At 35.5% G+C, this 15033-nt stretch overlaps 1 protein-coding gene across 1 annotated transcript; it reads right to left on the bottom strand.

Annotated features, from left to right (window-relative positions):
• Positions 1 to 5736: 5736 nt before the first annotated feature.
• Positions 5737 to 6721, bottom strand: LOC110678808. The gene is made up of 2 exons (XM_021852210.1): positions 6600 to 6721; positions 5737 to 6381 (listed from the first exon to the last, which is right to left on the bottom strand). Exons 1-2 carry the CDS (start codon positions 6707 to 6709, stop codon positions 6186 to 6188), a joined length of 306 nt encoding a protein of 101 aa, XP_021707902.1. The 5' UTR covers positions 6710 to 6721; the 3' UTR covers positions 5737 to 6185.
• Positions 6722 to 15033: the final 8312 nt, after the last annotated feature.

The raw sequence follows: 15033 nt of genomic DNA on the forward strand, positions 1-15033 counted from the left end.
ACAAGAAAAAACTTAGACAAGATCCCTGTGGAAGACCAAAATAACTATAACGAATTTGTTTGGACATTCCATCATGATAAAATTTCATAATTTTGAAAGAAAATAAATTACATAAAAAATTTGAAATCAAGTTTTGAATTTTCAAATTATGCATTTTATTATACAATAAATCAATTGAAACAGAACCATACGCTCCAGAAACATCAAGGAAAGTTGAAATAACATCTTGTTTTTTATTGAATGAATGTTGAATTTGTGAAGTCAAAAGCGCAATACAGTCACGGGTGCCGCGACCTCTTCTAAATCCAAATTGAGAAGATGAAAAAATATTGTTGTCCTCAGCCCACAATTCAAGGCGATTCAAAATCATACGTTCTAATAATTTACGCAAACATGACAATAAACTGATAGGTCTTCTACTATCAGCGAATGAGGGATCTTTACCAGGCTTGACAATACTAATAACTTTGATGAAACGCCATTCAAGAGGGATAATATTTTGACATAAGAAGGAGTTATAAATCGAAAGTAAATGAAATTTTGCTTCCTCTGGTAAATTCTTGAGAACAATGAATTTAATGTTGTCAATACCCGGAGCAGTATTTTTGGTTATTGATAAAGCCATGTTTAATTCGGCCAATGAAAATGGATCACAAAGTTCAGGATAATAATTGAATGATGTTGTTTTAAAATTAATGAACGGAGGAACGAAATCAGGACATATTTTTGTCGAAAAATCATCAATCCATTTGTCCGAATATTCTAAAATAGGAGGAACAGAAGAATTATAATTTCTTAAATTACGTGCTACGGACCACAAAGTGGATAGCGAAGTTTCACTGTCTAAATTTTCAACAAAATTTTTCCAATAATTTCTCTTTTTGAATTTAGTAAGCCTTATGAATTGAGCTTCAGCTTTACAATATAAAAAATAATGATTTCTGGACCCAGATCTGCGAAATAATTTAAAGGCTTCTGATTTGTTTATTAATGAAATGGAACACTCATGATCCCACCCAAAAGATGGCCGATTTTTTCTAACAGTACCGTTAGTTAATTTATTATATTGAGATTTTTGCAAACAATCAATTAACAATTTTGAAAAATTGTCGTAATTGTCAACTGGAGAATCTGAATTTATAACGTTAATCAATGAAATAGAAATCAGGTCTGAAAATTTCACCCAATTAACATTTTTACAAAGATCAGGAGCACATGGTTCATTAAAAATTTCATTTTGTTCAGAAGTATGTATATCAATTAAAATAGGTAGATGATCACTACCATTTGGATCATCAATGGTTTTCCAAGAGGATTGCATTGACAAATTATTTGAACATAAAGATAAATCAATACATGAATGGTTATTTGGAGGTACAGCAATCCTTGTAATCGATCCATCATTGAGAATATTTAAATTTAAATCATCAATCAAATACATAATCAAAGAACCTCTATCATCAGTCTTTTCACTACCCCAGGCAAAATTATGTGAATTGAAATCTCCTAAAATATAAAACGGAGTAGGAACTTCATTTAAAACACTTTTAATTTGTGACAAAGAAAAACTTGCATTTGGAGGAATATAAAAACAAATAATTGAAAACTCAAATCTACCCTTTTTGATAGAAATTGCAACGTATTCTAGCTGCGTTTGAATAGAAATATCCAAATATTTGAATTCAATATTATCACGAATTCCAATTAAAACACCTCCAAATGATGAATCTCTATCTTTCCGAATTACATTGAATTTTGGAATACGAAAAAAATTAGCTGTTCCTAACCAAGTTTCATTTAAACAGAACACATCTACATCAAAATTAGTTAGTAATACTTTCAATCTATCAATTTTAGGAACAATACTTCGACAATTCCATTGTAAAATATGCAATTTATTGGAATTAATCGAAGCCATTAAAACGAGAATAGAGAAGAAAAGAGGGGAACAAACGAATTCAATTTATCTAAAAGGGTAGCCAAAAATGGTAAAATGAATTTAATGATTTTTTTCCAAAAATCACTTAATCCCAAAAATTCTACAATTTCTTCTAAAATTTTCAAAATTGAATTATGAGAATTTTCATTTTCTTTACCACTAGTAGTATTGTTCGATTTTTGATCGTTTCTGTTGAATGTTTGTTCAGCGTCAATTCTTTGGAAGCCGGGAATATTACTAGAAGGAACTGATGCACTGAGGGGAGGGAATGTATAAGATGTAGATGGTTGAGGTTCAGATACATTATTATGAGCGTTAATAGATTTGTTTGAAATTCTTTTTCTTTTGCTGGGAGGTTTATAAGCAAAATAATTTAAATTTTCCGATGATTCAATGCCATCATCATCTGGCAAAATCTCAAATGTATTGGGAGCTGAAAAATTATCAGATGATTTCATGATTTCAGCATAAGACAAAAGATTTTTATGTTTAACTTTTTGATTGAATTTTGATCGATGATCAATGTAAACAACACATTCTTTCAATGAATTGTGCTTTTGTTTACAATAAATACATAAATCTGATGTTTTGTTACATTCAGAAGATGAATGAGGTTCCCCACATTTCGAACACTTCTGTTTGTTGGAGCGAAAACTAGAAATGTGCCCAAAAAGAAGACATTTGTTACAATGCATGAGCTTTGGATAATAAAGTCTCACGCGAAATTTGACATTATCAACCATTACGTAATCTGGAAGAACGGAACCAGAGAACGTAATTTTGATGCATGAACAACTTTGGTCAGGCTACTGAGCTATCCGCAAAACAAAAATTCTGCGCTCACTAGCGCCGCCTAGTGGCAAAATTTCGAAACTCTCGGCTCAAATAATGTTAGCCCTTGTGATACCGAGCAACTTTGCCGAAGACGCCATCTATCTAAGTGGTCAGACTACTGAGCTATCCGCAAAACAAAAATTACTTGCTCACTAGCGCCGTCTAGTGGCAAAATTTTGAAACTTTCGGCTCAAATAATGTTAGCCCTTGTGATACTGATCAACTTTGTCGAAGACGCCATCTTTCTAAGTGGTCAGGCTACTGAGCTATCCACGAAACAAAAATTCTTTGCTCACTAGCGCCGCATCGTGGCAAAATTTCGAAACTTTCGGCTCAAATAATGTTAGCCCTTGTGATACTGAGCAACTTTGCCGAAGACGCCATCTTTCTAAGTGGTCAGGCAACTGAGCTATGCGCAAAACAAAAATTCCATGCTCACTAGCGCCGCCTGGTGGCGTAATTCCGTATTCGAATGACCACCACATGTCAGCCCTTGAGCTACTGAGCAACTTTGCCGAAGACACCAACCTTCCAAAACATCAGGATTCAGAGATATCATATGTTACAAAATTTTGCATTCTTATCCCTCATGGTTCATATAGTGCAAATCAGAAAAAGCACCCCTACCGGCCAAGTTCTCAACTAAAAGGATGATCTTTAACTCCTAAAGGTAGATCGTACTTAGTACTGAAACTTCGCCGAAGACAGTACTGTACTATCTCTTTTGGCATACGATATATTCAACGACACCCCCAAAGTGATAAAATCCCATAAGCCCTGGGTCTCCTATAACGTCCTGGTGTGTCTTATAGGAGTGAGCGTAATAGGAGTGCACGTTATAGGAATGCGTTTAATAGGAGACCCGACTGTACTTCGAGTCATTCCCAACAAATAATAATTTTGATAATCGAACACAATCCAAAACCTCAACAGGGGAAATGGATTTGTTCTTAAAAATTCCTGAACCATGAGATCTGATATCTTCGCAGTCTAAAGATTTGTCATAAATAATTCCATTGATTTCGCAAGCATCATAAGGAGCATAAACGCGATAGGAATTGAAAAACAATTTAGATTCCAGGAGAGCGTTGGCTTCATCTCTGGATCCAAAAATTACTCGTAACTTATCAAGTGAAATTTTTTTAATTTCTTTCACTGATTTGTACAATTTATAAATCTCAGATGAAATCAAAAGAACATTAATGGGTTTTTCTTTTTTCGGAAAAAGACTACAAATGGTCCAGGAAAACTGGACGGATAAACCTTCACTCGAAAAGGTTTGTTCAATGAAGAGGATTCATTAATCTGAACATTTTCTTTGGATCCCCCCTCTCCCTCATCCGTTTCCATAATGGAAACTCAACAATGGAAAAAAGGTCAGAATTATTCTCTGGAGCAGGAGTAAGAGAAAGAGAAATAAATAAAAAATATACTAAGCTGTCTTCAAATAAACTAAACAGCAACACAAAAAACAACGAACTTGAATGAACGGTGAAAGACTTGGGAATATTGAATGAACTGCAATTCTTGAATCAAGCAATCTTAGCGACAGCAACTCGTGAATCAAATAATCCAAGTAAGCAGCAACTCTTGAATTGAATCTACTACGTAAGTCCACAAAATCAATCAATCAAAGCCTCGGTCGTAATTGGAATCTGATAAAGATGAAAAAAAATTGACAAGCGAAGAAAAAACCGTTTAACCCGGTCAAGGCCTACTTACCGAGTATGCGATCAAAAATATAATGAACTTTTTGTGATTAAAAATGCATAATTTTCAAACTTTGTCAAAAAATGATCCAAGGGTGCCGCAAATCATTTCAAAACAGCCTCTGTCTACACTTCTCTTGCACTTAGACGTGTCTCTGATCCATCCAAAAATTTTATTTTGTCGAACAGTGTAATTCTGATAAAGTAACTTAACAAAAATCAGAACTTAGCTTGATAATTCTCTATAACACTTATGAATGAAAGTACAGTTAAAAATGAAATCATAATATTAAAGCTTCAGTCATATGAAAATTGATGGCTTTAGAATAGAAGAAAAAAAAATATTAGAATTAGAAAGAGGGAAAACCCCTTTTAGTGATTTTCTTTGAAATCGATGATCTCAAAAGGGCACAAAACCTCTTTATCTTCTCTAATGTTATGAAAAAAAAACTTGAAACTAAAGGATCCACCAGATATGATCCATATCAGAGCCAAAATCTTGAGAAAGAGTTTCAGTGAACAAAAATGGGGGATGATAAAGGAGTTCAAAGGTGGGAGTAGTTCTCGATATTGTGAAAGGAAAATAAATAAAACGCAAAACAGTATCAAACACCATAACGAATATCATTGAAAATATCGTATAAAATTTAATCATAGGAAGTGATCTAATTCCAAAAAGAAAAGATCGAAGATCATTAAAGGTATTCTAGAAAATAATGCTAAAAGTTAAGTACTGAAATTTATTGACTGAAGTTTGAGTATACTGTCAAATTTGCCTCAGCCTAGGCTTATAAAAACGGCTGTTGAAAACAAAAGCAGTAAAACTTAGCAACAAGAAAAATGAAAATATGTGTTTTTTTTTCTTGGTAAAATGAGCTTTTCATAAAAACAATTACTCGTTTATTCTCTTTTTCATTATGGTTTTCTATTTTATCAAATAAGGCTAGATAGTGAGGAAAACTGTCATTGTTTTCTATTGAAATTATTATTAAAATAATACAAAAAAAAAATCTGTTCCATCTAAGTTGCATTCTGGACTCTATTTACCCATTGTGAATAAAAGATAGGATGGATGTTTTTCATTGTGTTGCGCTTCATGCAAAAATTTGGAATAATCATATAAAAAGGGTGAGAGAAGTTTGTCATAGTTGGCTGGGATGACCCTAAATGGTTAATCGGATCTTTATATCAATTTAAGAGAAATTACGATGTACAGGGACAAGTATTTCGGATCAAATAGGTTCAAAAAACAGATTTAGTGAAAAATGAGAACTTTATTTATAAAATCTGTACTTTTTCATGTGACAAAACAAAATTAAGTATTAGCAACATCGAGAAAAAGACTGTTTGAGTATAATCAATTTGTCCATATTCGGCGAAAATCGGCAAACTGCGCAATCTTCGCGCCAACAGTTTGGTAACGAAATATTGTGTTTTAAAATAGTACTTTTCTGATAAATACATATTTCTAATATCACATACTTGACTAATAGGTATATGGTGTGTTCCTTGTTCGATAATACACTTTTTTGCGCCATTTGTTGAGATTAGCCTTAATAGTCTACGTCCGGTATCGGTACAAATAATAAAAAAAAACGGAAGAATACCGAACCAAGTGTGACGCTCTTGAGGTTGGGTGTTCAATACTCTATTTTGTTGTTCTCATGTTGGTCGTTTCAGGATTTAATTTCGGGTGTCCCAGCTTAGTTCTTCTTGTCGTCTTCCGGAGCAGCTTCCGGGCCCTTGACGTCTGGGTATTCCAGTTTCACGCCTGGCTCGCAGGTGAACTTCGGGCAGCAGTACGGGAACGGGGCGGTCTTGTTGGTCTTGTCCGTATCCAGCTTGCACTTGTCGTTGGCCAGTGGCAGTGGTCCGCAATCTTCAACCAGTTCCAGCAGTCTGTGGGAAAAGGAATTGATCAGTATATTGAATAATGGTTGATCGTATCTTCAATATATCATGGAGTTTTGTAAAGCAGAGGTTTATGCAACGACATTGAAAGATGGAAGCAGCACTACTGCAACACCTGAATAAGAATCTAGTAATTTCAAGTTCAACATGAAGTTTCGAAAATAAAGTTGAAGTTTTATGATATTTAAAAGAATAATTTTACTTACTGAGATGGGTTAGTTTCCGAAACTACGCAGGTCGAACGTCCACAGAATGGAGCCAGATCCCAGGACTTTCCAGGTTCGATGGTGGCACAACGAGTAGAGGCGAAGCACATTCCGGGGAAATCTGTAATGGAAGAAAAGAACGGAAAATAACATTACTTGTTCGAAAGTAACAAAAAAATTCACTTTTTTGGTGAGCTCAGTTGAAATTTATTCTATATTAATTGGATCATCAAGCACATGATGTAACCGAAGCATGGAGCGTTGTGAGTTATGGCTTCCAGGTAAAAGCAAAACTGGTAAGGTGACCGCCAATAAAGCTAAATTGATGTCAGACTTGCAAGACCGCTTAACCCGCAGCGCATGATCGAACCGTATTTAGTTGGAGATGGTGCGTGGTAAGTTTTCGTCGCCTTTAGCCCACACGTAGGATCCGTTTTGCGACCGCCCAAAGCAAGCTTCAGAGCGAGACACCATAAGGCCAGCTAGCTCATGTAAGCCCACTTACAAGTCAATGTTTAACCTATTTTGTATTACTGCTGAGATTTTCTTAGACCAGCCCATATACACATAACAGGCACATCAATTTTCCGAAGTCATATCCTTGTCATTGAAAAATGTTACTAGATTGTATTGGTAATTGCTTTATTTATTGAAACAAAGAATCGAGCGTCTACTTAAACCTATATTATTATTATATAATTAACCAGATGTGTGAAATAGAAAAAAATAGTATTTATATGGTGCACATCCTCACATGCTTGTTTAATGATCGTTAACATTCCAAATTCATACATAAAATTGATAACTATATGCTTCTGAAATGGTCAGGGATTGAATCCTGAGAAAATTGAGAGAATCTCTCACGTATCGCTCTCTGTAACTATCATAACATGCTGCACATTATGAGAGACTGTTTATCGTATACTGCTACAAGTTTGATCAGATTGGGGGGATAGTAGTGCATGATAAAACCCCTCTAAACATGCTCCAAGCCTGGGGGACACTGTTGTTATTGGAACCATTACCATTTCAAATGGTGCACGTTTTACTGAAGTCATCCAGTGTTAAAAAATATTGATTTGACAAATTTAATGGTTGAATAATTGAATTTAAAAAGGTATTGATATTTTGCTTATTATACTTTTTGTGATTTATTTATTTATTTATTTATTTATTTTAACATAAAATTTTGAAAGAGGGAAAAACCCCTTTGAGTGATTTCTTTTTTGAAATCTTCCTCAAAGAGGCACAAAACCTCTTTATCTTTTCAAGAAACGTTACAAATCAAACTTAAGGTGAAAGTTCATTGAGCACGTAAACATAATGTTGCCACCCACTCGAGCCACCCAACAAGGTGGAGCACAATGTTATGCGCGTCGGCCAAAAATAAATCATCATGTTCCATGTATACCTCCACCCACAGAATTATGTAGGCAGTATTACTTGCACACGTTTCATACAAAGGTATTATTGTCACAATTTATTTCATTTGGTAGTGAAAACATGTTTTTTGACCAAAATTATAAGCATTTTTCACACCATGCGTGTGTTGTTTACTTTTTTTTTGGCAGCTTTCTCTCTCGCTTCTCACGGACGGAGAAAGTTGCCATTAGTATGCATTTGAATTCTCGCTTCTCACGGACGGAGAAAGTTGCCATCAGTATGCATTTGAATTCTACAGTCAATTTTACTGTATAATATCATATTCATTTTTGCTGTTTAATGGCGTCGTACATTGTTTCTCTCACGCATAAAAATGTGTTACAACACTTGTGACATTGTGTACACCTTTTGAGTGTTTTGAAATTGTAGATTACGAGGTTGAATCAAGCGTATGAATATCCAAACAAGTTTAACTGCAAACATAAAAACTGACATCACTTCCAATCAACGAGAGCTGCGCCTCCCATTCAAAAACAATGTTAGCTCAGTGAATTCGCGTTCCGGTTTGGTTTTTCGAGCACAAATCGATGAATTTAAATGATTGATTGCTTCGAGGAGCACGGCGCGAGGAAAGTTAAAGTGTTTCAACTATCGCATCAAATTTTTGAATAGCTACGGTGAGTAGAAAAACTATTAAAAGTGAGTTTAAGACAGGCACCGAAAAGCCAACAAACAACAACACGGTGCGCGAAGAAGAAGTGATTCGGTAGTGAGTGATATTTTTCAACACAAATCACAGCAACAACTACCTGTTTGCATTCAAAAACTGATAATTTGTGAAAAACACATTATGGAATGCTTTCAGTTAAGAAACCACCCCTCTACAACAAGGTTAGTAACTTGAAATAATCATTTTTTGTGATCGCTCTCCAAAACACTGTGAGAAGCGTGGGAGGAGGGAGAGGAAAGTGAAGGGGGAAGTAAGGTGCCATATTAGAGGCCATTTTGGTACTCATGGAGATATGTCCTTAAAACTAGAGGCTCACACGGCAACAGACCATAACAGAGCCATAATCGTGGAATATGAACATCAATCCGATATTACACTGAAAAAAATCCACACGCTTGATCCGTGTGTTTAAAATTATGGATCGATTCATGAACGTCTATGTCGATTTGTTGTGATTTTCTTACAAACTTCATGTGTATTACACATTCAATACTTTACTTTTGCTACATGGACTGATTCATCAACCGACAACATGAATTCCATAGTTTTCCACATGATTTCCTAAAGCTTTCCATTTCAAATTCGTATGCGTCAACCTATGGGTGCTTTGGATCATCACCCAACACGGATTCAGTGTGTTTAACTTATGATTAACTTGTGTCATGATCATCATATTCAAGTTGGTCAATTTGAAATCGATGAGCTTGCTGTCGATTTCCGTGTTCCAAATTTCTAAATTATTAGTGATCAACCCATAACGAACTAAATTGAGGATGGACCTCGTGTCGAACGACAGTCATCATCATGTTCCAAAGTAAAGAGGCAAATTCTGAAGCTGAAAGTGTTAGAGGAAAATTTGTGGATTCGTTTTTCTTTTTATTAGTGAAGATGTCCGAGTGAATATGAGGAGTTCATTCTAATTTTCTTTCTTTAAATAAAATACATTACTTCCAGCGTTGGATGTAATGCATGGTGTTAGAGAAAAATCGGATTCCACGAACAGATTTTCCTAGCTTTCAGCTTTGAATAAAATGAAATATGCTAATTCCGGGCTTCCCAAATTATGGATTTGCGGCGCTCCGCTTGTTGCTGACTCACTTGTTTAAAAAAAAAAAAACATTCAAGTGAGCTTGCGACAAGCAGAGGAGCCTCGAATCCATATTTTGGGGAGCAAGATTTCTTCTATCAAATGTCTTATTTCAGTCTCATGACATTCATGTTCTATCACACATGACTATCTAAAGCCACTACATTTAGAATTCAATAAGCAAATCAGTTTGTTTCATGTTTTAATATTTAGACATTCATGTTTGTTTCTCATGACAACCTAATGTTGATACACATGTTATTATACCGTGAAGTCAATGACGAAATCCATATGGCTACCACACTCAAGTCATGTGGTTTTCCTCATTGCGCAAATCTATAAGTAAAACACACGACCTTGGCGTGTAGATTTTTCTCAGTGTAGGTGAAGAGCACAGACAAACAGACGTAACACTTAGAACAAATTTATTCAAAATCCATCGCCCAGTTTACAGCATCATCATCTGGTGAGCATGTTGCACGAAAGGGTGTTTCGTGCAACAAGACCGGCAGATGGCGGTAGTGTGAAACGTCAAACGCGAAGAAAAACGATGCGCGCGCCTCTGGTTGTGAGATTTGTAACATAACGAATTTGAAATGATCGTTAAATGAGTGGTCGATAGAAATTTCGTCAGTATTACGTCTGTTTGTCTGTGTGAAGAGTATCATCAAAAGTCGGCGAGGGAGAGGGTCCATCAGAATCGAATCATTCTTGACATCTGAAAATAAATGTATAAAAACAACAACAAGTATCAAACAAAATATGAGATCTCTTTTAGAAACTCAAATAAAATTTTCAATACGGGATAGCATTTAGTACCAAGTATGTCACGAACAGATATGGGAATAGGATGATTCAAATTTACTATGTTGTTGATTAATTTTTTCCTCGGTAAAATGAATTTGCGACATTGAAATACAATATGATCAATATCCTCATAAGATTCTCCACAATCGCATAGATTAGAATCTTTGATGTTGATTCGATACAAATGGCTGTTGCAAATGTAATGATTTGACATCAACCTTGAAAAAGAGCAAATGAAATTTCTACTTGCTGATATATTTTTGAACCATGGATAATTACTAACTTTTGGGCAAATAGAATGACACCATCGCCCTTTATCGCTAGAGTTCCAACAAATTTGCCAATCCAAAATAGATTTTACTTTCAGTTTTGGATAATATTCAAATGGTAATATGTGACGATTGTAGGTTATTCCCCGATGAACGCCAAATTTAGCTAATGAATCCGCCTGTTCATTTCCATAAATCTTACAATGAGCAGGAACCCATACAAATTTAATAATAAATCCCTTAGAACTAAGATCAAATAATAATGTTTTCATCATAAATATAATATGATAAGTTTTAAAATTGAAATTTATCGTATCCAATGCCTGTAGACAGCTTAAACTATCAGAACAAATGAAATAAATATTTGGTGTACAATCTTTGATCAAGTTGCACGCAAAATGTAGAGCAACCAGTTCTGCCGAAAAAATGGAACAAAAAATGACCCGACAATAAATTATATACACCAAATCCCGCAACATCTTGAATCAAAGAACCATCCGTATAATAAATTTGCGCAGGTGTGACTTCAATAAATTTACGCTCAAATAAAAAATTCGCAAAATGAGTATGTTGAATTTTTGGAACTTGTTTCAATTCATGCAACAAGGTGAAGTCAATGATAGGTTGGTATGAGTGAATTGAAATTTTTGAATTATAAAAAGCATTTAAAGGAATTGTTTCAATTTGTTCATTAGAGCAATGAATGAAGGAATCTAATATTCTGCTCGAAGGATTAATTTCAAATAACGATTTCAAAATATTGATAATAGGATGATTGTTTGAGAAACAATTCATCACAAATTTGCAATTTAATTCTTGAAAGCGAATCTTAAGTGGCAATAACTTCAATTGATTGAGTATGTTTGTTTGTTTGTTTGTTTGTTTATTGTCCAGTAGCGTAAGATACATATCTTTTAAATTACTACCTCCGGTCTCGCAATCGTTAAAACTTTACATACTAAACTAATGCTATAAAACTAGCCTACCATAGCAAAATTACAAATCTAATTATTGCGGTTCCAAAAGTCGATGCAGCCTCTCTTGAATATTACTTCCGAAGATGAACGTTTCACTTCGGGTGGTAAGGAGTTCCAATTTACAACACCTCGAACGAACAGTGAACTCGCGTAACATACCGTATTATTTGCTGGGATTATCAGGTTCTGCAAACGGCGACCACGAGTTTGCATTAATCTACGGTGCAGTACAGCTGGGGAGTTATTCGTCAGCAAACTTCTCACGAACATGCAGGAGCGGTAAGCGTAGAATCCTTCTAGGTTGCATCCAATAAGATTCTGTTGCAGATGACTCACATGATCAAAACGGCTCAGCCCATAGACGTAACGTACGCAGCAGTTTAGGGCCACACGAAGTCTGCCGAAGGAACTTGCACTAGGACGGACATGAAGGACATCCCCGAACAAGAAATGTGGCAGAATCAAGGCTTTGAAGAGTTTCAGCTTTGTAGCAATCGTCGCAGTGTATGTACAACTATACAAGGTTCGAAGGCTCGCGTAGATCTTTCCGCATTGCTGTGCTATAAGTCCATCCCATAGCAGATCATTTTGGAAAACGAAACCAAGGTTGATTACACTTTCCGTCCATGCGATTCTATGGCCGTTCATCACTATTGCGGATGCCGGTGAAACGGGACCGTTCACTCTGCGTCGTTGATTTGCAATGTACATTGCCTTACTCTTAGCTGGATTTACGTGGAGTTCGTTCCGCCTCGACCAATCCGCAACTAGTGCAAGATCGGTATTCATCATCGTGACTAACTCGCGACTACAGGGACCCATGCGACTGATGTAAAGTTGCACATCATCGGCGTATATTTGAATTGAGCAATATCTTAGCACACTTGGTAGATCGTTTATGTGGCAACAAAACAGTAACGGTCCAAGTACTGAACCTTGAGGTACACCAGACGACGCCTCAGCGCTGCTTGACATACGATCACCACAGAAGACGGTCTGCCTTCTATCGACCAGATACGATTGTATTAGACTAACAGCGGCATTGGAAAAGTTGAACTGTGATTCCAGCTTGTCCAGAAGTTTTCCATGCGGAATAGTGTCAAATGCCTTCGAAAAATCTAGTAGCACTAGTATACCGGTGCCTTTTTTATCGACGATAGCTCCTAAATCATCGTGAACTCTGAGGACTGCCGTTTTGATGCTTTGACCTCCACGGAAACCAGCTTGATACTCGGAAAGTAAGCTGTTGTTTTCAATGTAAGACGTCATTTGCTGTTTCAGTACTTTCTCAAAAGCTTTTGACAGTGCACAGAGAATGCTGATCGGTCGCAGATTACTAATATCGCTCAAATGCGCTTTCTTTCTCAGAGGCAGAACTTTAGCGTGCTTCCAGCAGTCGGGAAAGGTAGAAGTCCTGATGAATAAGTTAAACAGATGCGTTATATGTTGAATAGCAAGCGGAAGGATGATCTTGATGAAACATATCGGCAGACCGTCCATTCCAACTGCATTTGATTTAATTTCCCAGATCGCATTTACGACTTCCCAGTACTCTACAGGTCGAAAATAGAAATTGTACGGCGAAGGTGGTGCAGCTACTGTATGTCGTCGAGCTCGGTCAGTGTTGTTGCTGAAGTTCGACAAGAAAGCATGGTTCACTTCATCCGGATTGAACTCACACGAACGTGCCGATTTGTTCTTGCCAACTCCGAGGCTTTTTACCCGTTGCCAAAGAGTTTTCGAAGGGGTTCTGCTGTCCAAGAAACGATGCAGGTACTGTTGGTATGTGTTGAATTCATAAGCTTTAAACAAATTCTCAAGCAACGAAGTTGTATTTTTTCAAGTTTGACAAAATATGTTTGTACAGCACTACCAAATGAAAAACAACCATATTCCATAACTGAACGAATAGTCGTTTTATAAAGTGTTATTAAATCAGAAGGATTCGCTCCCCACCAAGTACCTGTAATTGTACGAAGAAAATTAATTCTTTTGGCACAAACTTTTTGGATAAATGTAATGTGAGTGTTCCAATTTAATTTATAATCAAACCATATGCCAAGATATTGTATATATCAACTTTTTCAATTTCAAGGCCATTAAGATATAAGTTTATAATTGTAGAAGAATGTTTTCTTGAGAAAACAATATATTTCGTTTTTTGAACTGAGAAAGAAAAACCATTTTCATGAGCCCACATATCAATATTATCTAAGGCACATTGCATAAAATGTCTTATGATCTCTCTGTTTTTGCCACTGATTGAAATAACATTATCATCAGCAAATTGTAATAAATAACATCCATTAGGAATAATGGAAGCAATGTCACTTGTAAATAAATTGTACAAGAAAAAACTTAGACAAGATCCCTGTGGAAGACCAAAATAACTATAACGAATTTGTTTGGACATTCCATCATGATAAAATTTCATAATTTTGAAAGAAAATAAATTACATAAAAAATTTGAAATCAAGTTTTGAATTTTCAAATTATGCATTTTATTATACAATAAATCAATTGAAACAGAATCATACGCTCCAGAAACATCAAGGAAAGTTGAAATAACATCTTGTTTTTTATTGAATGAATGTTGAATTTGTGAAGTCAAAAGCGCAATACAGTCACGGGTGCCGCGACCTCTTCTAAATCCAAATTGAGAAGATGAAAAAATATTGTTGTCCTCAGCCCACAATTCAAGGCGATTCAAAATCATACGTTCTAATAATTTACGCAAACATGACAATAAACTGATAGGTCTTCTACTATCAGCGAATGAGGGATCTTTACCAGGCTTGACAATACTAATAACTTTGATGAAACGCCATTCAAGAGGGATAATATTTTGACATAAGAAGGAGTTATAAATCGAAAGTAAATGAAATTTTGCTTCCTCTGGTAAATTCTTGAGAACAATGAATTTAATGTTGTCAATACCCGGAGCAGTATTTTTGGTTATTGATAAAGCCATGTTTAATTCGGCCAATGAAAATGGATCACAAAGTTCAGGATAATAATTGAATGATGTTGTTTTAAAATTAATGAACGGAGGAACGAAATCAGGACATATTTTTGTCGAAAAATCATCAATCCATTTGTCCGAATATTCTAAAATAGGAGGAACAGAAGAATTATAATTTCTTAAATTACGTGCTACGGACCACAAAGTGGATAGCGAAGT

This window comes from Aedes aegypti, chromosome 3 (genome assembly GCF_002204515.2).
Source record: "Aedes aegypti strain LVP_AGWG chromosome 3, AaegL5.0 Primary Assembly, whole genome shotgun sequence".
NCBI lineage: Eukaryota > Metazoa > Arthropoda > Insecta > Diptera > Culicidae > Aedes > Aedes aegypti.